This window comes from Cyprinodon tularosa, unplaced genomic scaffold, assembly GCF_016077235.1.
Source record: "Cyprinodon tularosa strain WSP-4 unplaced genomic scaffold, ASM1607723v1 ctg79, whole genome shotgun sequence".
In the NCBI taxonomy this organism is placed as follows: domain Eukaryota; kingdom Metazoa; phylum Chordata; class Actinopteri; order Cyprinodontiformes; family Cyprinodontidae; genus Cyprinodon; species Cyprinodon tularosa.
The window spans coordinates 1,528,365-1,551,189 of record NW_024039551.1 but is presented as its reverse complement, the minus strand read 5'-3'; the positions used below and the strand labels follow the sequence as shown (position 1 = coordinate 1,551,189).

Sequence of the window (22,825 nt, the reverse complement as noted above, 5' to 3'; positions counted from 1 at the left end):
GATGATAATTGGATCACGTTAAGCAACACTGTAAATAAACTCACCTAACATTTGCTGGTTAAACTGTCCCTTTGCACAACAGCCTAATAAGGGAAAACCTGTTTTACCCACGTTTGGATTGGTTTTGGCTGAGAAGCAATTCGTAGTTTAGCTGTCCTCTGTCCAGTGCTCAAAGTTCCAGCAGCAGTAAATGCACCACAAGGGAAACAAACACAATGCTTCGATTTGCTTGCAGAGTATAACAAGCAAATATCAAGCAAGGAGGAGCACATAGAGGAAATGCCTTTTGCTATTTTATGGATGACAATGACAGACAGATAAGATAAGTTTATTTTGAGGAAGAATCTGAAGGCCTTCATATAATATTTCCCTGGAACTGAACTAAAAGGAAAACCCTAGGCTGGGCTGGGAAACCCAAAATTTCTATAGCATTGCTTTCTCATATCTCCTAAACAAATCCCATATAGACATTATTTTTCACCTCACTTCACTTTGTTTCATCTTGTTCATAACAAACCTAAAGGCTTAAAAAAACATTTAAAGTAGAAGCAACCAATAATAAAATAAAAGGCTTGCAGTTTTATGTTGCTTTATTTTTTTTCTGGAGTCAGTTTTACTCTGTCTATTTTAAAAGAATGGCTGTCAGTTTGATGCACAGTTTAGGGAAAAGCGCAGGGTCTAATTATGGCGTTAATGGTTATGAGTTTTCTATTTATAACAGATCAATTCAGGACAGGAAGCTGTAACTCCAGCTGCCTGAATGCAGTCTGTTGACTTGTAGCCTCGGCTGGGTTGGGGTTGCCTTTTTATGAGCGCTTTAACTGCCTGAACAGCTGAAGCTCTACATCCATGAGCTGCTGTCCTACCTTGTCTCCAGGGGACAGCAGGACTAAATGCCGGCCGCCGTCTCTCACACAGGGCAGTCGACTTGGTTCTCCCACGGTATGCAGCTCCCCTGCCCATCTGTGAACAAACGGCATAGATCTGCTTAGTGATTCTTATGTTCTTTGAAGCAACCTAACAGCCTGAAGAAGTGCTGAGCATTCGTAAAAGGTCTTGTGAGCAAAATCAGACAAATGCCTGGCAAAGAGGGTGTTATTACAACATGTTCAGCCCTGCTGTCAACAGTCCCATCCTCCTCTGCAGCACTGGATATGCTGTTCCAGCTCATTCCCTGACTGAGGAACCATGGAGGATCCTGACTGGACTCCTAACATGAGGCAAGCAGCTCAGACACCAGTTTACAGACTGGACCATATCTTGATGAAAGAGTTAACCAGGTGCCTGTCTTTGGAGGCTGAAATATTTAAACCTTGATGTGACTATTAATGGGCTAAGTCTTCAACTATTTACCAGAAAGAACAGGTTCTATGAAACTGGTACTGCCATGCAAACACAGCGCTCATTCATGGTGGGGTTGTCACCATACTAAACTTTTCAACTCTGTACCGATACGAAGGAAAATATTCGATACTCGATACCATTTACGATACCACAAGGATAAAAACAAAGACTCCAAAATTCTACAGAAATTTTCTTTAGTAATAAAATTACAATAAACAATAAGAAGAATATTTTGAGCTTGTTTGCTCTGCACATATTAAGCAAGCTTGGTAAAAAAAATTAAATTAAGTGTTCCTTCCTTAGCTATGCTTTGCACAGATAACAATGACACGAGCCAAACCGGTTAAGAAACAAAAATAATTCTCAGCAGCTGCACCTGTTACAAAAAAAAGTCTGAAACTGAAAAGTGCGTAGAATTATTCAATCACACAGTGTTCTGAAAGTGCATTTTCCTCTATTCTGCACTTTAGATGAACGACTGTTTAGGTGCCACTGTTGGTAGCACTGTATCGATACTTTTGAAAATGAGTATTGTATCCGGATACAACGTTTCAGTATCGATACTTTTTTGAGTATCGATACTTTTGACAACCCTAATTCATGGTAATCCGGAACCATCGCCCTACCTGCCTCTCACTCTGCCTTATTAAGTATGAAACCAATTAAGAATCAGTGCAAGGCCCTCCACAGTGAGCGAGGATCTGTTTCCTGCTAGAGCAGCATGTGCAGCACCAAATTGTGGTCAGCATGGAGGACGGAACGTAACTTCCGCATGCTTTGGACACATTCACTGAGTAAAGAAGCAACTTATTAACAAATATTTCACATAGGCTTTATAAATCATTTTGTTAAAAGTTCAGTTGTTTTGACATGTTATCGCACTATTACAGATAAAATCATAGACAAAAAAAAATGCAAAGGCTAAACTCAACAGCACACATTGAGTCCTCTGTTTATGCAGCAGTATTAAGGCTCATAGGTAGCGTGCAGGACTGTAGCAACACTTTAAAAACTACTTAGAACCACTGAAATATTTTTGTAAAAGAATCCAAATATAAAGAAGGGTGCTTTATTAAATAATGCACATATTATATAGTAAAAAAAGGGCTGAATTAATGTAATGGATAGAAACATTAGCTCTAGTAAAAAACAAAGATGCTGCATATTACCATATTTTTACATCTGTTCCGTTTCAATTAGTCCACATATAATGTGTTAAGCAGTTGTTTTTTTTATCTTTAATACATAAAAGACTCCTAGATGACAGGAGAGACACATAACTCTCCCCTGTTGTCCATAGTGTACAAAAACTGGTTCCTAAAAGTCATTCCTTCTTCATTTGTTATCTTTAATGGTTTTATATTGATGTAAATAATTGATTGATTACTGTATTCTTTTCAGTTTGTTTTTAATATATTAACACGTAAATTGTGAAATTAGCTGGAATATGCAGTTAAGAAAATCCCAGCTAGTACTCTGTTTGAGAGGAGAACTGCTTGTCCAGGAGGTCATGAACAATCTCCACATAATGAAAACAAACATCTTGGAAGACCAAGACCAAAGATTGGCTAGATGTGAATGATTGGGCCCTTATGTCCTCATTTGTCCATTTTAAGTGGGCCTGTTTTTCAGTGTAGTCCTGTTTCTCTGACTGTGACTAAGTGGATGTGCTCTCTTTCATCCTCTGACATGGGAAGTGGCTCTGAGCTCATCTGCCTGGCTGTGTGTTTCCTGGATGGGGCCGCCTCTGGTTGGTAATTGCCTTTTGTTTCTAGGATTCTGTCTGTATGCCTGCTCCTGTCTCCTTGAACCCCAGTCGGCCTCGGTAGATGGCCGCTCACACTAAACCTTTTCTTAGACAGAAAATCTGAACCAACCTGAATATACGATGTAGTCTAATTGTCTCTGTAAAGTGTCTTGTGAAATATCTCTATATAAATAAACTGAATTGAATTTAGCTACAATAGGTGACCTTTAACTTCCACGTTTAAGTGGCTATATAAACCAGTCTCCCTCTGTGATCTAAAGGTTTTGTAAAGTCATATATGTGTGTAGGTCAAAGAAAAAGAAAATTTCCAAATAAAGACTCAGATTTTTTTAACATCAACTATAAATACCTCTTCTCTGACTAAAGCTGAAGTTGCGGCTGTTGCTGTTGTTCTCGTTCGTCTCCTTCAGTGACTCCACAGAAGTCTTGTTGGAGGCTACACCTTCATCATCAGTTTTCTCATCTGCAGAGGGGTCCACAGGAGCAGGGGGGCTTTGCTTTGCATCATCCACCTTCGGTTTTTCTTCTGAGCTGTCCGGAGGCGGAGCTTCAGGAGTATTGTCTGGAACAGCTGCAGCTGGAGCTTCAGGTGGAGCCGCAGGCTCAGAGCTGGGTGCAGCAGCAGATAGGGCAGCCTCTTCTGAACACAATCAAACATTGATTCAAGATGTTAGTAAAAAGGTATTTCCCTATTATTTTGGTAACTGTAAGAATAAAAATATGGTGTAAGCTACTGCAAAGAGCGTACTGTTGATTTACTCAATAATTATCCATGATTTAAACTTCACAATGTTGTAGGTTTGATGGTGTCATTCACCAAATCATGACGACCTTTTGACCCAAAGAGCCTGGGGTATTTCTGAGCCCAGGCAGTAATTCTCTTATGCGTCTGCATTCTTAGGGAGCCATCAGGTTTATAATGAGGCCCTTGATTACTGGGTGACTCCTAACAAGCCAAAGCTATGCAGCTGTTTGGGGTACGTGGGAAAGTGGGGCAGCGCTGTCAGTTTCTTACCCAGTTCTCAAAGCAGGGAAGGCTGAGGTTAGGGGATGTTTGCTGATCAGGACATAAATCTGTCACTCCATAAAGTAATGAATTTCCCTGCTTGTATTAACTTGGGCCCTTAGTTTAGTACTCTGCTGCTGGGGTAGAATTTTCTTTAGGTGATAACCAAAGGAGAACTGCTCATGATCTCTGAAAGCCAACTGTTTCCATGCTTTTTTTCAATTTAGGAAAGTTATAATGGATCTGCCCTGGATGTTTCATCATGGAACCAGATTTGCGTTTGACTTCAAAACAGAGGTTCGTTTTGCGAATTTGAATCAAATCCCTCATCTGTACCTTCACAGGCTGCATTAGGCCATTGTGCTCTTCTAACAATGACTGGACTTGCCTTTTTATTAGGCACACTACTTCCATTTCTTTTCAGCAATGCCTGTAAACTCTTTCAGAGGACACTTAAAAGGTGCCTTTTTAACCATCCCATGCTTTTTGTGAAAGAGATCAATATGTCCTCCTCTGACTTGCAAAACATGGGTAGTCACAGGAACAAATCTCTGTATCTCTGTTGGTCGAGGGAGCAATGTTAGGAGGATGATTTGTAGGACCAGCTAGTGGCAACATTTACATTTAAGGAGAAACAAAAATCAGAAATCTATCTGGCTAGAGAGTAGGGTATGACATTTGGTTCAAATCTTAAGCATATAGTGGTTTGCCTTCCTGCAAACTGGACCTTTTCGGACCGGCCTCTCCCAAGGGGGATCAACTGAGCCTTACACTGAGCAACAGATTCCAAACAGGAGGTTTGGATCCAGCCACCTTTGAGCGCGCTAAGATCACTCTCTGAATAAGAGAATCATCTTCACCACGACCCGTTCGAGTACCACAGGAAAACTGTATCTGGCTGTATCTTTCCACTCCGTCCGAGTTCTGGGTAAACCCTGTTCCGCCCTCCACCGAACCAAACAAACTCTGGAAGACCAACACACAGACTGGAGTCTAAGTGTCTCTTGTTCTTTGGAAACGTGAGTGGCAACAAATTCTCTCCTTCAAGATAAACAACTCCAATTTCCACTGAGCCTAAATCTTACAGTCTGTCTACCCTCGTCTTCCAGTTTCTGGCTAAGCAGAGTTCGGAGGAACATAAACATTACTATGAATTATTGTCTGTGAACCTGACACTTCAACATCAATGTTATGCTTTCCAGAGGAGGGAAGAAAGAAAATGTTTGTTTTCTTTTCAATATTTGTTAACACTTAAAACAACACTATGTATTTCTTCAGCTAGGTTCAGTAATAGCTGAATTGGAGATATCACTTATTTTTTCAGGTCAACATTTATCACTGCGTTGATGCTCCATGTGGGCTGCTCATATTTAACCTCAGAGGGTCAATCCTTCATTAAATGGGCCATGTGACACAGAGTGCCGCCATAAGTATGAGCTCCCGTTAAACAGTAGAACAGTTGTTGTTTTTTCTGACCATTAGCTGACCAGACAAAATTCTGGTTCCATGATAGATGATTTAATCGGAGGCCTGCCCACAGTTGGCCCTTGAGGGCCTCTTTCCTGCATGTTTTAGTGGTTTCCCTGTTTCAGCTCAGCTGATTTCTATTGATAGCTGATTAAAAGGCTTTTACAGAATCAGCTGTGTTGAAGCAGGAAAATCTCTAAAACCTATGAAAAAGTGGCCCTTAAGGGCCGACTTTGGGCAGCCCCGATCTAGAGTGGTGAATGTTTCCTCGTCTTTGCCAGGAACACCAGGACTTCTAGATCTAAGGGTCCAAAGTGCTCTGCTATCAGAACTAGAATATGGAGGGAGACTGGTTCATTTAGAGAGTGTGCAGTGCTACCTGTGGCCTGCAGGGGGACTTTTAGCCCCCTAGTGGCTAAAAGTCATACAGTTCTGCTTTAAGTGTGGTGATGACACAAATTCGCTTCCGTTCCAAATAAGACAGACTTGTTCTGTGTGCTCCCATTCTCCCCGAGTCCATACTTCCTGTGTTCTTGTCAGGAACGGACTTGGTGAGAATAGAAGTCTGTATCCGTGTTTTTGTGAAATGAAAATTGGCCAATGTCTCTGAGCATCCTGCTCATGTCCTTATCAAAAGTCTGGTCCCATGTGAGTGGGTGGCTGTTTCCCCCCATAGCATTACTGCTATACAAAGCTTATTTTTAGCTTTTTTAAAAGCCTTTTAAGTGTTTTTTGTTTTGCCACTTGCAACATTTTGCTGTTTGCTGTACTTTTTTTTGGTTTGGTGGACATTTCTACATTTATTACATCACTTCCTGCATTCAGGCCTCTAGAGAAGACTTGCTCAGGCCCAAACTGATAAATTAGGAGGGTAAAGAAAGCTGATTTAAGAGGCAGAAACATGGCAAAGCCGTTGGTGTTGGATGGGCAGTATTTCAGACAAGGATCTCCTAACAAAATACAAGAAACACATTACTTCTGATTGCTACCTGCATCTCTATTCAGCATCTTAATGCTACCATAGTGCAGTTCCTTGTTGAGGTGGACATGATAAACTAAATATTCCATGACTACTTTACGTCATTATCTGGTAAGGCCACGTAAATGTTTCCTATCAGTGTTTATTCTATCTCAAAAAGTTTCAACTCTTAAATTTCCATAGTAATTCATAAAGGCAAAAAAATTATTGCTTTATTTATTTTTCTGCCCGCAGTTGCCACAATGATGTCCTCTCATGCAAATGTTGTGGGTTACATTTTTTTGTGGAAGGAAAATCGTCACAAGCAGTGAAGTAATTGTTTTGAGGAAGAAACACTTCTTGTGATGACAAGAAAATGCATGCCTCGTGTTACTGCAGCTTTTCTACATGCTGGTGATGATTTTCAGTCATCCAGGTCATAGTCGTTCCAAAAAAGTAAAAAAAAAACAATCCACTGGGCGTGGTTTCCAAGTTTGAAGACGTTTCGCTTCCCATTCTGGAAGCTTTTTCAATTCAAAATATGGCTTTTCTACATCTAGGTTTGTTTAACCGCGACCATAAATAACCACCAATGTTGGTCTTAATTACAGTACACTGGTTTAAAAGGAAAAACAAAACAAAGAAGAGCGAACAAGATATTGTCTGCGTGCGGTTCACACCGTTCACTGGTGTAAAATGAGGCTTAATGCAGGGTGACATCTCCAGACACTACTTACTGCAATAATCTAACACACAGACACATCAAAGCAAAAGATCCAGCCTTTGCTTATTTAGAAGCAAATGCAACTTCGACAATAACAGTTATAGGCCAAAATTCTGCATAATCAGAAAAACATACCAAGTTGCAAAAAGTTTTATCTTTGCCACTTTGCTCTCTCTGCTTTTTCTCATGGTAGCTTTACCTCATCTGTTCCTGTTTGGCTGTTACATCCGCCTGGAGAGAAATATCAGCTGTGCTGCTGCCATCAACACCTTTGTTTATAGATACTGGAGAATGGCCCGTTTTCCAGTGTAGTCCTGTTTCTCTGACCGTGACTGGCTGGATGTGCTCTCTTCATCCTCTGACATGAGATCCGGCTCGGAGCTCGTCTGCCTGGCTGTGTGTTTCCTGGACGGGGCCGCCTTTTACAGCTGCTTTTTGTGTCTCTGCTTCTGTCTCCTTGAACCCCAGTCGGCCTCTGCAGATGGTCGCTCACACTGAGCCTTGTTCTGCTGGAGGTTTCTTCCTGTTAAAAGGGAGTTTTTCCTCTCCACTGTTGCTAAAAGCATGTTTAGTGTGAGGGATTGAAAGAAAACTTAGAATCAATTCGACTGTATGATCTGGTTGAACTGTAAAGTGCCTTGAGATGACTTGTGTTGTAAATTGGCGCTATATAAATAAAATGAATTAAATTGAATTTACAGATTTACAAAATAACACTTAGAAAGTTACAAAGACCTCACACACAGATGTACAGCTTTTAACAGAACCAAAGCCATGCTGTCTGCATGATGAAGCATCAGCAATAGCTTCACTGAGCCTCTGTTTCCATCATGTGGTCAGCAAGAGTACTGCCGGGCAGTTCTCCCCTTCCACGTCTTACAAGTCACACCCATTCATTTTATGGAGGGAAACAGAAATGATGATGATGATGATGATGATGATGATGATGATGATGATGATGATGATGATACATTTGTTCTTCAAAGAACCATCTCTAACTCAGACCAAAGTCTTTAACATCAGTCACAAAACTTCTGCATTGTGTGGTTTCATTTTTTTTTATTCTTTTTTCCTTTATTTCCACTATGCCTTCCTTTTACTTATAACTCTAACCTTATAAAGAATCTGAAAATATTTCTGTACTTTTGATAGTTTTTCATTGCATGCTTAAACTTCACATTGTTTATTCCTAAACTCTAGATGCTTTGGACTGCAGTCCGCAAACCTTAAAGGTATAATGGAGGATTTTCTTTTTCTGGGTGGATCATCAAAATAAGTGGTCCTCCTTAGTGTCATTCAGTCAGTCAATCATATGTTTACGTAAGGCCGTCCTACGTGTTTGTTCTGTTAGCTATCTTTATGTGCGCATGCACACTTTCAGGCGTATATCTGTGGTGAGCTATGGTTTCAGACAGTCATTCAAACTCACCTTTCTCACCACGGTTCTTTGAAAATGGGTTGAGGGTCATAAGAGAATAAGTGTCTGAGAGAAGAAGTGTATGAGAAAAAAGGAAAGCCTCAGAAGAGTCAGATATACCACGGAATGCTTTGCGCAGAGAGCTCTCCTTGCAAAGCATTATGGGATTTGCTGTCACAGCAGCCCGCTCTCGCCATAGGCTGTCGCTACCTGACAGCGCAGGCACCGCGTGGTGGAGGAGGAGTTACGTGACCATCGGGGAGCAGAATCAGTGATCATCCGTCTAAACGGTAAGTTAACTGAGTTCACTAAGTCCACTATATGGTGATTGAGGGTTTTAGGGGTTAGGGCGGACGTTTGGACACTACACCTTTAGGACCTTCCCTTATTCTCTGGTTGCATCTGCAGTCCTCTAGGGTGTAGTTTGCATCACTGTTGGACAAGGTCTCCCACTCCATGCATGAAGCAGTTGAAGAAGTGGCAGACTGCTCTACCCCAGGTGTACAAAGTATAGTTATCAAGGATTCTTCCTCTCAGCAGTTATTACACTTCATTACCTCATGGTTCTCAACAACCATGGATATGTTCTTTACGCCTCTGCTGTTAGTTTTTGCAGTTTTTCTTGTCAATATTTTTTTCCTTTTGCAGTTCTCTTCTATTGCAAATGTATCATTACCTGCTTTGGAAACTCCTGAAGTTCCCCACTGTGGAACTGTAAATGGTTCTGCTTTTTATCTTTTTCATCTTCTTTTTGGAAACAGACCACATCTTCCTCATCGCATGTTAAAGACCTGTAGAGTTGCCTGACTGCAAGCTGTTTGAAAAGGTTACTTGTGGGGGACAAGTCAACTGCTTCCCCTTTATAGAATTATTACTTGACATTTGTGAGGACTCCTGGTCCTGACAAGGAGAAGCAATTGGATGAGGACTTGTTGGAGTGCTCCCATTGTCTTTTCCAGGCAAATGATTGTCTTGATTTCTTCTCAGAAGAGAAGAAGAGGGCTCATTAGATGAAATGACTTTGTATCAGTCCTTAGTTTCATCCTTGATCTTCTTGAATAACTTGAATAACTAACTCTCTCTCCTTTATTGTGCATCTTAAAATGAAGAGGAGTCCTGGTCCCGATGTTGTTGCTGCTAATATTATTTTGGTCTCAGCTTTTAAGCAGATGCATTTATCCCAGCCTTCCCTTGATGAGCAAAACTTTGACTCTGGAGCAGACGCTTTTAACTTGTTGTTTTTTTTCTTTTTAACCGCAGCCTCTCATTCAAGATGCTTCTTCAGTTCTAACTAGCGGTGGGGAGCACTGAGATTAATATACTGTAGGTGTAAAAATAATTAGGGGGAACACTTTCATGAGGCAGTGTGACCGAAACCATTCTTAACGAGCGAGTTAACGACCCATCAGAACCCCCTGACGTCCATTAACCCCTCAGGTGACCTCCTTGGCCAATCCAGTAGGAGGAATCAGTGCCATCCTTTGTTCCCATTTTGTTACACCTACAGTATATTAATCTCAGTGCTCCCTGCCACTAGTTAGAACTCAACAAGCCTCGTAGATTGGAGGCGAAACGTCCTCTAGAAAACTTCACATGAAGTTGCCTAAACTGAACCTTTTAACCTTGACCATGACCTGGATGACTGGGAATCTTCACAGCATTTAAACAGCACACAAACTGCAGCTTAACTCCTTACCTTGAAGTTTTATCTTTTAGCTGCCATCTTGCTAGCAACGGTTTCCCTCAAGTCTGTGTCAGATCATTTTGAAGCAAATGATAATGGATGGTTGCTATTTCATAATCATTTTAAGTACATTTGTTAATATTTCATTGCAGGCCACTGATTAGATTAAAAGTGTGATTTCTGCTTGGCTCCTATATATATAATCCAGTCAGAAAATAAATGTTTCGTCCTAAACTGCAACTGCATTAAAATATGTTTTTTAAGGTACTGTGTAATTTTTGTAAGCTATCTTTGTCATTTTGCTTAATGGTTTATACATTGCAACACTCTGTAACAGTTTTTAATGCATTATCACACTTACGTTATGCAGCTAAGATGGTTAACAGATAGGTAGCTGAGCAATCTGAACTACACTTCCTCTTCCACTGAGCTGTCATACTAATTAGAAAGAGGAAGGAAAATGGTAGAGTTAACTTGTAACTCATACCCACAGGAGTTTCTGTTTTTGAAACACTCTTTCCTGTTTCTCGCAGAATTTGAAAAAATACAATTACAAACACACCTTTCTTCTCTGCATGTGTTTCAGTTGCAACTTCTGGTTCTTGTGGCTCCTTTGCAGCCTGTGTTTCTGTGCTTTCAAAGGTTTTGAGACCTGAAAAGTTTAAAAGAAATGTGTTATTTTTTATAAATTAAGATCATAATTCTGGCAGATCTTAATGTTTCCTATGAGATTATATTTCTTTAGAATTGCTGCAGTGACCGTTTTGGGGCGCAGCCTCAACAATAAGTTCAGGCTCTACGGTGCTGAGAGGGATGTTTTCATCAGGTTGGGGGGGAACATTCATTGAGTAGACCTGTAAAAGAGAGCAGTTAGAGAGTGTAGTTATGGTTAGTTAGTTAGTCACGGTCTTGAACCTTAATCTGAAAAATTTCGTCATCTTTAGCCACAGCAAAGTTAGCTCTTCAAAATACAACCACCATAGTTTGATGCTGAATTAAAAGCCTCTTCCTCTTACCCTTCCTCTTCTCCGTGCCACGAAACAAGCAAATGCAACTCCCAGGAGTAGAATCAGGATTATGACCAGAAGGATGATGCCTGAAGATGAAACATTTAGTTTAAAGAAAGGAAAATGGTTCATGTTCCATAATCCCACTGTTTCCATCACACTGTATCATCTGTGATGGGTCTGACAGAGAATTTAATAATCGAATTTTACAGTGTTGCAGGGGATAAAATTAGCTGGAGGCTGGTGGGAAGTTAAACAGGCTTGAAAGATGGACATTGGCTGAACATGCTGGTGACCATCAAAGGCAGTCCAGATGATGACCAGAAACAGAAACTGGTTTGAACCCAGTGAGCGAGTGGAATGGACCAGTAAGAAAAAAACAACAACCAGCCAGCCACAGAACACAACAGCTAAAGGCAGGCTGCATGAAAACCATTCCCTTAAACAGGTCTCTGAGGTAGCTCAGATCTATTGATGTTTGTTGGGCTGTTGTAGCTCCTCAACATTGTGTGAGAGTTGGAAACAGAGTTGACTAGCAGACTTGGGTAGTGGTTCCCCCGTAATAAGAAGGGGGGCGGAGGATAAGCTCAATTTTTCAGGGAATCACACCTATGCCATGGTGCAGGAGATGAGCCAACCCTCAGCTGCAGAGCAGCAGTGTGGTTTTGGTCTTGGCCCTGAAACAGTGGACCAGCTCTACCGTCTCTGCAGGGTTCTCCAGTGTTCATGGGAGTTTGCCCAACCAGATCATGTTAATTGTGTACCTGGAGAAGGCACCATGTCCCCCATGAGCCTCTCTCCCACTAAAAATAGTGGGTTAACGTGTTTTAAACATCGGCCAACCCGCTAACAATCAGGCTTTGGCTCCATTCTGATTGGCAAAAAATACTGGGTCTCAACCCTATTGGCAAGCTGCTCGGCCTCTCTCCCCCCACCATTACATGTACAAAATAATTAGGGGAAACACTTCAATGGGACCGAAACTACTCTGACAAGCGGGTTTATTGACCCATCAGAACCCCCTAACTACAATTTACCCCTCAGGTGACCTCCATGGGAATACAGTAGGAGGGATCAGAGCCACCATTTGTTCCCCTTAATTCTTTGTTAAACCTAAAGTTAGCGTTGATGATGTCACCAGTGTGACAGAAATAAGGAAAGTAAACAATGGAGAGCAACATGTAAGGAAGCCAGAGCATAGTCAGCGGGCTTTATTGTTTCGCCCTTAATCTGTCCGATTCCCTCTCACCACAGCTGCTCCATGTTTATCGAATGTAAACAGAGTTGTTTCGGCTTGTTAGATCAGACGTGACTGCGCTGAATGCTATCACGTTAATTAGCAAGTAAACCCGGCTCTGGAGCTTGGTCTACATTGCCAGTAATCGGACCTGTTCCAGGTTCATGTTGGACTCTGGCAGGAGTGCCCTCTGTCACTGTCTCTGGGACCAGGGGATTTTATCCCTGCTTTTTACTCAGGTGACATGATTCTGCCTTTTCCCTCCTGCCAAGACCTACAGCAGGCACTGGGGCAGTTCACACCCGGGTGTGAAGCAGCGGATGAGAACCAGCTCCTCCGAGTCTGTGGTGAAGACAACGAAAAACCATCCAAAACATGGGTGGACTCTGCACGAGAGGTCTTCAGGAGTGTATGGACAATTCAATGCCCTCTTGTTATACATGCTGATGCAAAGGTTCCAAAAAATAAGAAGATTTGGGCATTGTAATAAATGTCCTCAGTGAGATGTAAGTGAATCATTGTTGTGATGAAGGGTGAATATAGAGAAGCAGAGAATTTGAAGAAGAAATTTGACATGGCTTAATGCCTAGATTTTACAGTAATCTGGACTAATTAATAGAGTCTTCTAATTAGAAAAATTATTTCAACTTCTGATCTACTTTTACTTAAGAAAAATCTCACCTGCATTACTGCCTGCAGAGGAACCTTTACCTGTAAGACATACAAAATGTCAATTTAACCAGAGTTATTACTTCACAAACAACAATAAAAAAGAATTTATGTTGGGATTATTGCATTTTACTTTGTCTACAGTTAAATTAAAACAGGACTGCTTTTTTCTAGCTCTTTTTCTGCTTCACTAGCAACAAGTATGTTGATTTTACAGAAGTATTTTTGAAGTTTTTTTTTATACTCACATAGATCTATTCATTAAATTTACTAAACACTTATCTGTGGGCCATTAAAAAAAAAACAGTTTGTACTTCCATCTTTTTCTTGGTTACAAGTTCTTCACAATGTCAGTTTGTAAGTTTGTGCTGTACCATACTGTATGCCTCATACAGTACAGTCTCATACATTGGTTCTCTCATTGGAACCATTCTCATTGGTTCTCTGATTAATGTTCTCTAAGATATAACAAATACTTACTCTTTGGGGTAGTGGATGGATTCGTCTTTGTAGAAGTTTCTGTTTTTTCTGCGTAGGGAGTAGGCGTAGTTGAAGGCGCTATGAATACAGTAGTTGTAGGGCTGATACTTTGAGAATTGCTCTTGTTAGTCCCTAAAACAAACATACAGACATTTATATTTAAAAAGTGAATAGAAGACAGTGACTAAATCTTTGGGACTTTCAGAACCACCGTTGCTGTTTTCTGGTTGGGTTGGGATGTTACTTCTGTTCTTAGCAGATTCAGTCATGCTTTCGCTGGTAGTTTGGATTTCAGAGATGTTTCCAATGCTGTTGGTAGTAGGGAGGGGTGTTTCAGTGGTGATATCAGAGTAACCAGTTATAGTATCGTTGACAGTTGAAAAGTCGATACCCGGGGCTGTTTTCATTGCAGCAACTGAGGTCAAAACCAACCCTACAGAAAAAAAGACAGTTAGAGAGTCTATATGAATAGCATGTAATTATTACTCTTTTGCTAATATCCTCCTTAACCTCTTGCATGTTCTTTTACTTGAAAAAAATAGTTTGGTCAACTCTTCAACTAAAAACGCTGGGTTTATGTTTAGAGATGAAGAGCAATGAAGACCCTGACTCAGCATCTGGCACAAGCCCCTCCAACAGCTGGGTACAGCACCATCCTGCATTGTGAACTAGCCCAAGAGAGGCCAAAATGGGATCCCTACCAAAGCCCAATTAGCCAGTGAGGCTCAAAGCTGCTCAAACAAACTGTCAATATCTAAGAGGTACCTCACTGGGACACTTGGTCCTTTCGTTTCTGTAAATTGAATTGAATTGTAAAGCACCTTGAGATGACATGTGTTGTAAATCAGTGCCACATAAAATAAACAGAATTAAATTGACTCCTGGTCCTTGAGGTATCATGTCCTGGACGTTTAGGATGTGAGTCTGCTTCTACTTGCCTGGGTGAAATGGCTGAATAGCCTTTTTATCATGCAGCTAAGTTCTCTAGACTTCTTTAAATGATTATTATATGTTATTATAGGGTTTATTTGTTTGGTATTTTGTTTTGAAGCAGATCCACTTTTGAAGCATGGTTAATACAGAAGGCATCGAGCTAACATAAATGTTTGTGCGCCTTTGTGACACATGGTAGTGCACCTCACACTGTTTGTAACTTGCTGCAGACGGTTCCATTTTAAATGACCAAAATACAGATTTTACAAACAGGAATAACTCAGTATTTCAGGAACAAAAGGAAGCGAGTCACAGAAAGGAAAACAACAAACAGAAACAGGGTGAAAAACACAAATGTGAGTTACAAAGTTTGACTGTACACATTAGTCTAAAGTTTTAGAGATGCATATCCTTTACAAAGAGGTCGAAAGTTGGTTTCCTCTACATGATTTTATTCAGTCTAAAACAAAAACAGAATTACGTTGATAAAAGAAAAATCTTTTCAACAGGAAATGCTGCTTTGGTGTGTGTGAAGCAGTTTTTCTCACATTCAGTCCCTTCTTAGGTGTTTTGTCCCATGTATTTGTAGAAAATATTGTACCAACATCAGCATTAAGTATAAACACATGCAGCACTGATTGATGCTTGAACACAGTTGATGTAGACCTGTGCTGTACCCTTAAGAGTGACTATAACTCAATCTTAAAAGCTGCAATGAACCTTGAGGATTGGAATTGAAGAACCCTTGCTGGAGAGTGTTGCAATATACGTCCTGGAAGAGGTGTTGATATGCAGAAGTCCAGCTCTGTCATCTAAATATTACAGCTAAAATTGACCATGTGACATTTTTCCTTTCAGATTTTGGTGAGGGTGTGTAAATTACGCCCTTACAGGTGAACTACCCCCTGTAGGTTCTTCTACTGTAGCAGCCCTGCTGCTTTCTTGTTCTGTGTTGAGTATTGAGACAGGACATTCTGTATACTTCGACACTGAAATATGAGTATTTGCACTTTATATCATTTCCAACCAGCTCTGCCATTTTCCTCTGACTTCTGTTTTACACCGCTGCAGCTGACAGGATAGTTTTGGTATTCTCAACCAGTCTGAGAAATCCCAATAGAATCGTAGAGCAGTCTGTCTGTTTAAACAATCACACTGTTATTCCACACTGTTAAATATGCAGTGTCAAAGTACATTGATGAGTTAATACAACAGCAAATGGACTAAGGTAAAAAAATATGTAGAGTTAATTTAACAGTAATTCAGAATGGAATAATATACACCCGCATTGGTTCTGAATTTAATTCTTTAAGTCTTACTTTAACACTGCAACATTTACTGAGAGAGGTATCAAGTAACAAAGTACAAATACTCTTACTCAAAGACTAAGTGGAATTTTTTACTATCTGTACTTTACTGCAGTAAATATTTTTACTAATATTTTACTTCTACTCCTTAAATAATTTTACAATTATCTTTCTACTCCTTACATTTTAAAAATAGGCTTGTTAGTTTTGTTTAATTTAAGCTCATTTTCGTTATAGCCTGTTGGTATTTATTTCAACCAGACAATTCATTTCTTGTGTTTGGACTCACTGCTGCACCAACTTGTTGTTCACCCTATACCAAAATAAATAGTTTTTCAATATGACACAAAGTTAAATTTGACACTGCAACCATTAGTTATAAACCTAAGAAAACTAAGTATAAGGATGTTATCATCTAGTATTGTAGAAAAATGTTAATTTAATAGTGCAGCATAAGTTTTAAAGCTTCTGCATTACTTTTACTTTTATTCTTTAAATAGTTTTAAAACTTTTACACATTTACTTGAGTTGAAAGCTTAAGTTCATTGTTTAATTTCTACAAAAGTGCTTTTAAAAAGATGTATACTTCTACTTGAGTATTAAACATAAATACTTTTGACACCTCTGTCAACGATAACATCATATTCAACATCTGTCAGATCTCTTTTCTTCATGCTTCGGATTCCTAGTTTAAACTTTAAAAGTTTTTTTTTCTCACTCCATCTAGATGCATAAATATATAAAGGTCCTGTCATTTGATTGGTCTCAAGCAAAAAAAAACCCAAAACAACTGAACGAGTATATCTAATAAAATGTCGATTCAGTGGAGACTTTCTACCACACAGCTTAATGCCTCAGCTCACAATATTTTAGATTCGTTCAAGATATTTTTTGCCTAAAGGATGTCTGAAATCTTTATTATAGGAGCTACTCTTCTGTCACAGATCGCCCATCCCTTTTACTGAACCATCTCAACCATCTGATCCCTTGACTTCTTGTTTCCAACTTCTTCAGATGGTATGTATTATGTCTGGCTCCTATCACAGTTCTTTTTCTTTCCTTATTTTCTGCCCCCACTAAAACTCTTGGGCTAATAAATCATACCTGTAAGTTTTCTCAGTTCTGCATTAATCATCTACAGGTCACTATGTATAACTATGATGCTGTGAAAATGTTGCAGAATCAAGGTGCTGTCCTGCAAATGCTGATCTAAAAATACAGGAGGAATCCATATAAGTGAATTTCTCTTTAATTTTAGCAGGTAACTAAGGTGATCTACTAATTGGATGTGAATTTTTACATTTAAATTGAATAATGAGGTGTCTTGCTCTTGAAAAATTATGAAAGAGTATTTTTTTTTATTTCAAATATAAATCATCTTATTCCTGTTGCAGATTGTCTTGCTTACCTGTTTAAATCAATGTACAATCTGTTTTTAAGTGTCAAGAGACACTTCTGCTTTTCTTAATCTATCAATTAAAACGGAAACCAGGAAGCTAACGAAGCGCAGAACCACTGTGGCATTAAAACTCAAAATATCCTACTGTAGGTCAAATGCATCATATGAAGACTACAGAACATTTCAAAGTTCAAAATATATTTATATGTTAAGGCTAAATGTGCAACAAAACAGACCAACAACAAGCGTTTTTACAAATACTTTTCTCTTTTAAATGGTTTAAAGAATGCTCAACATGAATATATATGAGAAAAAATGAAAACTTAGACCTCCAAATTAGAAAACCTTATATTTAAAAGCCAAAATTAGTACTTTGTTTCTTAAAGGTGTAATCTCCTGATCAAACGCTTTTTCTTTTATCAAATCTAGATGAAAATGTTTTCTTACCAATGAAAATTAAACAAATTGATGACATTATGAGCATGTTTGATGGCACCAGTCGATGGAGTCCAGAAGCCCGGCAGAGTTATCAAGAGCACATCTCTGTACTCAAAGGTGATGCATCATATGCTGTTCCTCCCCCAAAGCTTGGGTATTGCATGATGCAGCTGATGCAATAAAAAAAGGACGAACGCCTCTGACCACAGGATGCTTCAAAAACACTGTTGCTCAAACAGATTGAAAAAAAGGCTGTTTGGTTACTTCATTTGACTTTAAATTTTTTTTTTTTTTACTTATCAGATCGAATTCAAGATTTTATTTTATTTCATGTATTTTGTTGTTGTGCCACACAGAATATTAGGTCTATTGTGTTGTCCCTGAGATCTGGAAATGTTGTCTAATAGTTCTGTGTGCTATTTGGGTTTATGCTCACTAGATGTCACTGTGACTAAAGAAAACCCATCAGATGTTTTCCAGCTCCACATTATCAGAGCACCTTTCATCAAGTCTTCTTCACAGGAGGCTGCTGCCCATCTCCTGCAGCCTATTGGCGAAAGGCGAGGTACTCTGGACAGGTCCCAGTCCTTCACAGGGCATAATACCTTCATAGGTATTTATATATGTCTACCCCTTAGATCCATTTATGTTATAGCTTTATTTTGTAGAATAAGACTACATAATAATCTTATAATATAACAGAACTAATATCTAATATTTATGGATTTAATGGTTGATTACTGTGTTTAATGAAAAACTTGCATAGCTTATTTCAGAATCTTTTAGTTGTCGCAGTGTGTTTGTTATGTCAGAAGTTATGTCAGAAGTGTGTTGCTGTCACTCTACTTGTGTGGTTTTGTGTGTGCATGTACGGCCTTGGAGGTTAATTTTATTACTGTTTATTTGCCCATGCCAACGGTAATCAGTTGCAGGATTAGTGTTAACTGCCACCCAGTCACGGGCAGGCTCTACACGGATCACTGCAGCCCCCTCCTGCTCACTAGCCTGACCGGGTTTGTTTGGGACCCTCCATAATAGTTAGGGGGACAGGGAGTTAACTAATCCTGCAGAAAGACCCCGTTTGGCTTCCGCTTTAGGCCACCTATCGCCACGTCATGGACCTTGAACAGGAGCATCAGTCGAGGAGAGAGGAGAGGAGATGGTTTGCTTCAGAGCAAATGTGTGGAGAGACTGAGAGAAGAGAGAGAGCTGGACCACCCACCCGGAGGATTCAGAGGCACAGGATTCACAGCCCATTCTGTTGACCTGCCACACTGCCCCAGCTCTGTGCGAGACCCTCCCCAATTGTTAGGCCTGCTAGTGTGAGGAGGGGGGCAGACAAGAGGGCTGCAGTGGTGGATGAGCAGTAAACAGTGGGCCGAGCTCTCTCCTTTAGTGCACAAAGGGGCCGAATTGTGTCGGGCTGGAGCACATTTTAGATTGGCCCTGCCATGGGGCCTGAATGAAACATCTGTGGAGGCTGAGCCCAGGGGAGAAAATGCTATTTTGCTGTTCAACCACACTGACAACCTGTTTTCTTTCTCTTTACCCCCTCCCTGCCACACACACACAAGCACACACACACACTCTCCCACACACAATCAGCTTCCTCTGCTGTTATTTCTCTTTAGGCCTTGTGAAACTATTCATACTGTATGCACACATTTGCCAAAGGGGGACAGAAGAGCAACAGTAAAATAAGAGGAAGAGAAAACCTTTAGCAGAAAAAAACAAAACAAAACACGTCTTGTTTTAAGACTGAACCACATACTTGGATGTATTTTTTTCAGCTGAGTTTCACAGGCTTTCCATGGACTTATTGGTTAGTTTAAATAAACCAAATTTAAACCATGAAGCATGAAAAAAAAAAAAGTTTCTGTTGGGGGTTATTCAGAGCTAACGATTCCAGCAGTAAATGGCTGCATGTGCATTTATCGTTAGCCTTGTCAGAAAGGCTGGCTGCATATGAGGTTTGCCAATATTAAAGCACCAATACTGAAAACAATGACTCAGACCAAGTGGTGAAAGTGGTAGAAAATATGCAACCTTAAAGCCATTAATTAGTTTTTTGTATTTTTGCAGTTCTGGTTCTCCTAAGCTTCAGCAGCAGTTTAATTAGTGTCTCTAAAAACAGGAACAACAAGTGTAGCATGTTTTTAAGGCAAGTGTACTATTAGTCACTAATATCTGACTCCAGCATCTCTCTGCTTGGCTGTTTTTAACCCTGACATAATTGAAATATGCAAAACCTGTTGACGAGTAAAAACAAACTAAAACCAGAGTTAATTTTTCCTCCATTTTACTCGAACAATAATTATTTGTCTTTCGTTCTTATGAAAGAATCTGCACATGATTCCTTAGCGCAGGAAGATTCACTCGTTTGTGAAATTCCCTTCTCAGATGAACTTCAAAGTCATACCAGAATTATAAATACTATACATACATGGCAAGATAAGAAGCCAAAGGAGAAGTAAGCTGTAACTTTTTATTTTGCAATTTACTTTTTTTTATTTATAGGTTTTTCTTCCTTTGTTAATGTAATCTTGTTTTTTGTTTTTGTACAATGTTTTGTAATTGTGACATAAAACTAAAGAGAACCAGCTGCTTTTGCAGCTCAACAAAGCATATATTATTTACCATATCAAACATAGTATTGTGCATTAACAGGATATTTCTTTAGGTCTCATTCAGTTCCTTTGTATTAGTTTGGTAAAGATAACTACTTTCAGATATCTGTGGATGTGATGCAAAACTTCTAAGCGATGTGCTCTGTTTTTGAGACGAAACTCTCCAGTGAACAAATTCTGACGGTTTTGCCTAAAAAAATCAGAGGATTTAAGGTTTGGTCTGTAGGATCTTTCTTAAATTTTTACTGCCACATTGCTCCATTGTTATCACCAGATTGTTGTTATGCTAGCAGAAAAGTGCCACTGCATTATGGGTAATTCTGCCGCTGAGAGTCACGCTCCATGCGTCCTGCGTCCTGCTCCACGATTGGTCCGGCCAGATCTGGCCTGAGTGGTTTAGCAGACAAATTACGCTGTGTGTGATTCAGCCTGGGTGGCCGGGCTAACAAAGTCTGCCTTGGATTCACTGGTTCCTGTCCTCTTTGGAAACTTTGGTTTAACGTTACTGCAGCTAAGCTTGTATGTACTTTTACTCTCCAATAAATGTTTCTCAAAAGGCCTCCAAAGTCTGACTTTTTTTAGGTAATTCTTCACAAAACGTATTATTACTCACAAGTGCACATGTTGGTTCTTTAATATATTTCCATTGTACATCAATGCAATCATTTAATTTGACACATATCCAGCTGAAAGAAGTAGCCTAGTGTGTGTTTTTTTGTATTTTTAAATAACATGCAGGCTTTTTTTCCTTATTGGCACTTTTCCCATTACAATACTTCAGTTTTGAAACTAGTACTTTTATACTTCTACTTGATAAAAAGTTTGAACTAATGCTTAAACTTCTCAGAAGTACAGTATTTCTTAATCCTGGTATCTTTACTTCTGATTGAGTAATGACGGTGATTACTTTTGACACCTCTGGATATCACTCATTATTCCCTGCGACTCTTGACTCAAACAGAAATGATTTGTTGAAGTGGCAAAGTTTACTCTGTTACTTCAGGTTTCAATTTGAATTAATTGCTAAAGTCTTGCTGACATGGAGCCTTTTTTAAGACTCTATTAAGTTTGTGTTGTTATGCAGAAAAGACAACCCATGTTTCTTGTGCCTGATGTTCAGTTTGCTGTCAAAGCCAAAGTAATACCACAGGTCTGGTAGTCTGGTAGCATCGAATTTCAAAGTTATTCTTAAGCATTTTATCATGAGTACTGTATGTTCAAGCAGCTCCAGATAATATTTCAGCGATTTCAGACCCTGTTCGTCTTATCTAAATGTCAACAGCCTTTTAGCACAAATTTCAGACATAGTTGGGGATTAGACACTAACACTTGACCCTCAAATGGCAGCGTTTCCATTTGAGAACTTACAATTACACCACAAACTGAAAAAAATACTTTACTATTCAAGACTTCAATACTGCAGCTCTAATGACAGCTAATGACCTCCACTTTAATTAAGTCAAGATAAGAAGGTATGAAGGCAATCGGTCTACAAGTCCATCTATCCATCAAAATGTCAAGCACTTTAACCCTGCCCCTCGATCAAAGAACCCCACAATGTTCCTCACGCTCCAGCTTTGTGTGTAGCCAAAGAAAAAGACCACTGAAACATTTCAGTGTAATTAAAGGGGAAACAAAGATCCCTGCGTACTTCCTGGTCTACCATTTTCTTTAATCAATTTCCTCTCTTTGGTCCTATATCATCTCTAATTACTTTTCCTTTCCCGCCCCTTGTGGGTTCCTCCAGGAATGAGGGTCTACATACACACTGATGCTTAAGGATACACATCCACACACACTTATTGCTAACCCCCTGCCTCAAGCAAGCAATACCTTCGGCATTAATACTTGTTGCCCCCCTTGTTGCCGCTCCTCTAGCCTGAACAATGAAGAAGGCCCACTGGCTCCAGAACCCCACGAAGCAACCCCTGAGCCTGCTTACCTTTCTGCTAAAACCCTACACACAGACAGACACCCACAAACACACACACACAGACACACGTTTATATATCCAATACTGGAGTTGTAAACTTTGGCACGTTTGCACTTGACAGTCTGTGGTGAATGTAGGGAAGTCGTGGGGGAGGCGAGGTAAAAGGGGAGCAGGGCCGCTCTAAATACCAGCTCAGCTTGTAATCACTGGAGTTTGAACTAGAAAGATTTCTTGTGTTTGGAGGTCAAAAAGCCAAAACATTCACTCCCTCCTTTCTTTCATACCCGCTGCCTTCTGTCAATCATTGCTCCTATTAGGTCTCTGTGATCCACTTGGACTTACATCCTACAAGCCCAAGAATTTGGAAAGTTTTCAAAAAGAATCCATGAGTAGAAAAATTCCTTATGGAATGAGCTTGACCAGTTCT

The 22,825-nt window shown here is 39.8% G+C and overlaps 1 protein-coding gene across 1 annotated transcript in view; it reads right to left on the bottom strand.

The window, feature by feature from the left end:
- The window catches only part of LOC119773901 (cell wall adhesin EAP1-like), a 34,022-nt gene extending 16,044 nt beyond the window's left edge, over nt 1-17,978 (bottom strand). Inside the window, exons 1-9 of the mRNA XM_038271112.1 lie at nt 17,848-17,978; nt 13,973-14,194; nt 13,762-13,893; nt 13,294-13,323; nt 11,385-11,464; nt 11,129-11,222; nt 10,931-11,020; nt 3,462-3,752; nt 867-963 (exon numbers count right to left, since the gene is read on the bottom strand). Of these exons, the coding sequence (XP_038127040.1) occupies nt 911-963; nt 3,462-3,752; nt 10,931-11,020; nt 11,129-11,222; nt 11,385-11,464; nt 13,294-13,323; nt 13,762-13,893; nt 13,973-14,194; nt 17,848-17,884 (1,029 nt within the window). The 5' untranslated portion in view covers nt 17,885-17,978 and the 3' untranslated portion in view covers nt 867-910. The remainder of the gene's footprint in view (nt 1-866; nt 964-3,461; nt 3,753-10,930; nt 11,021-11,128; nt 11,223-11,384; nt 11,465-13,293; nt 13,324-13,761; nt 13,894-13,972; nt 14,195-17,847) is intronic.
- Nucleotides 17,979-22,825: the final 4,847 nt, after the last annotated feature.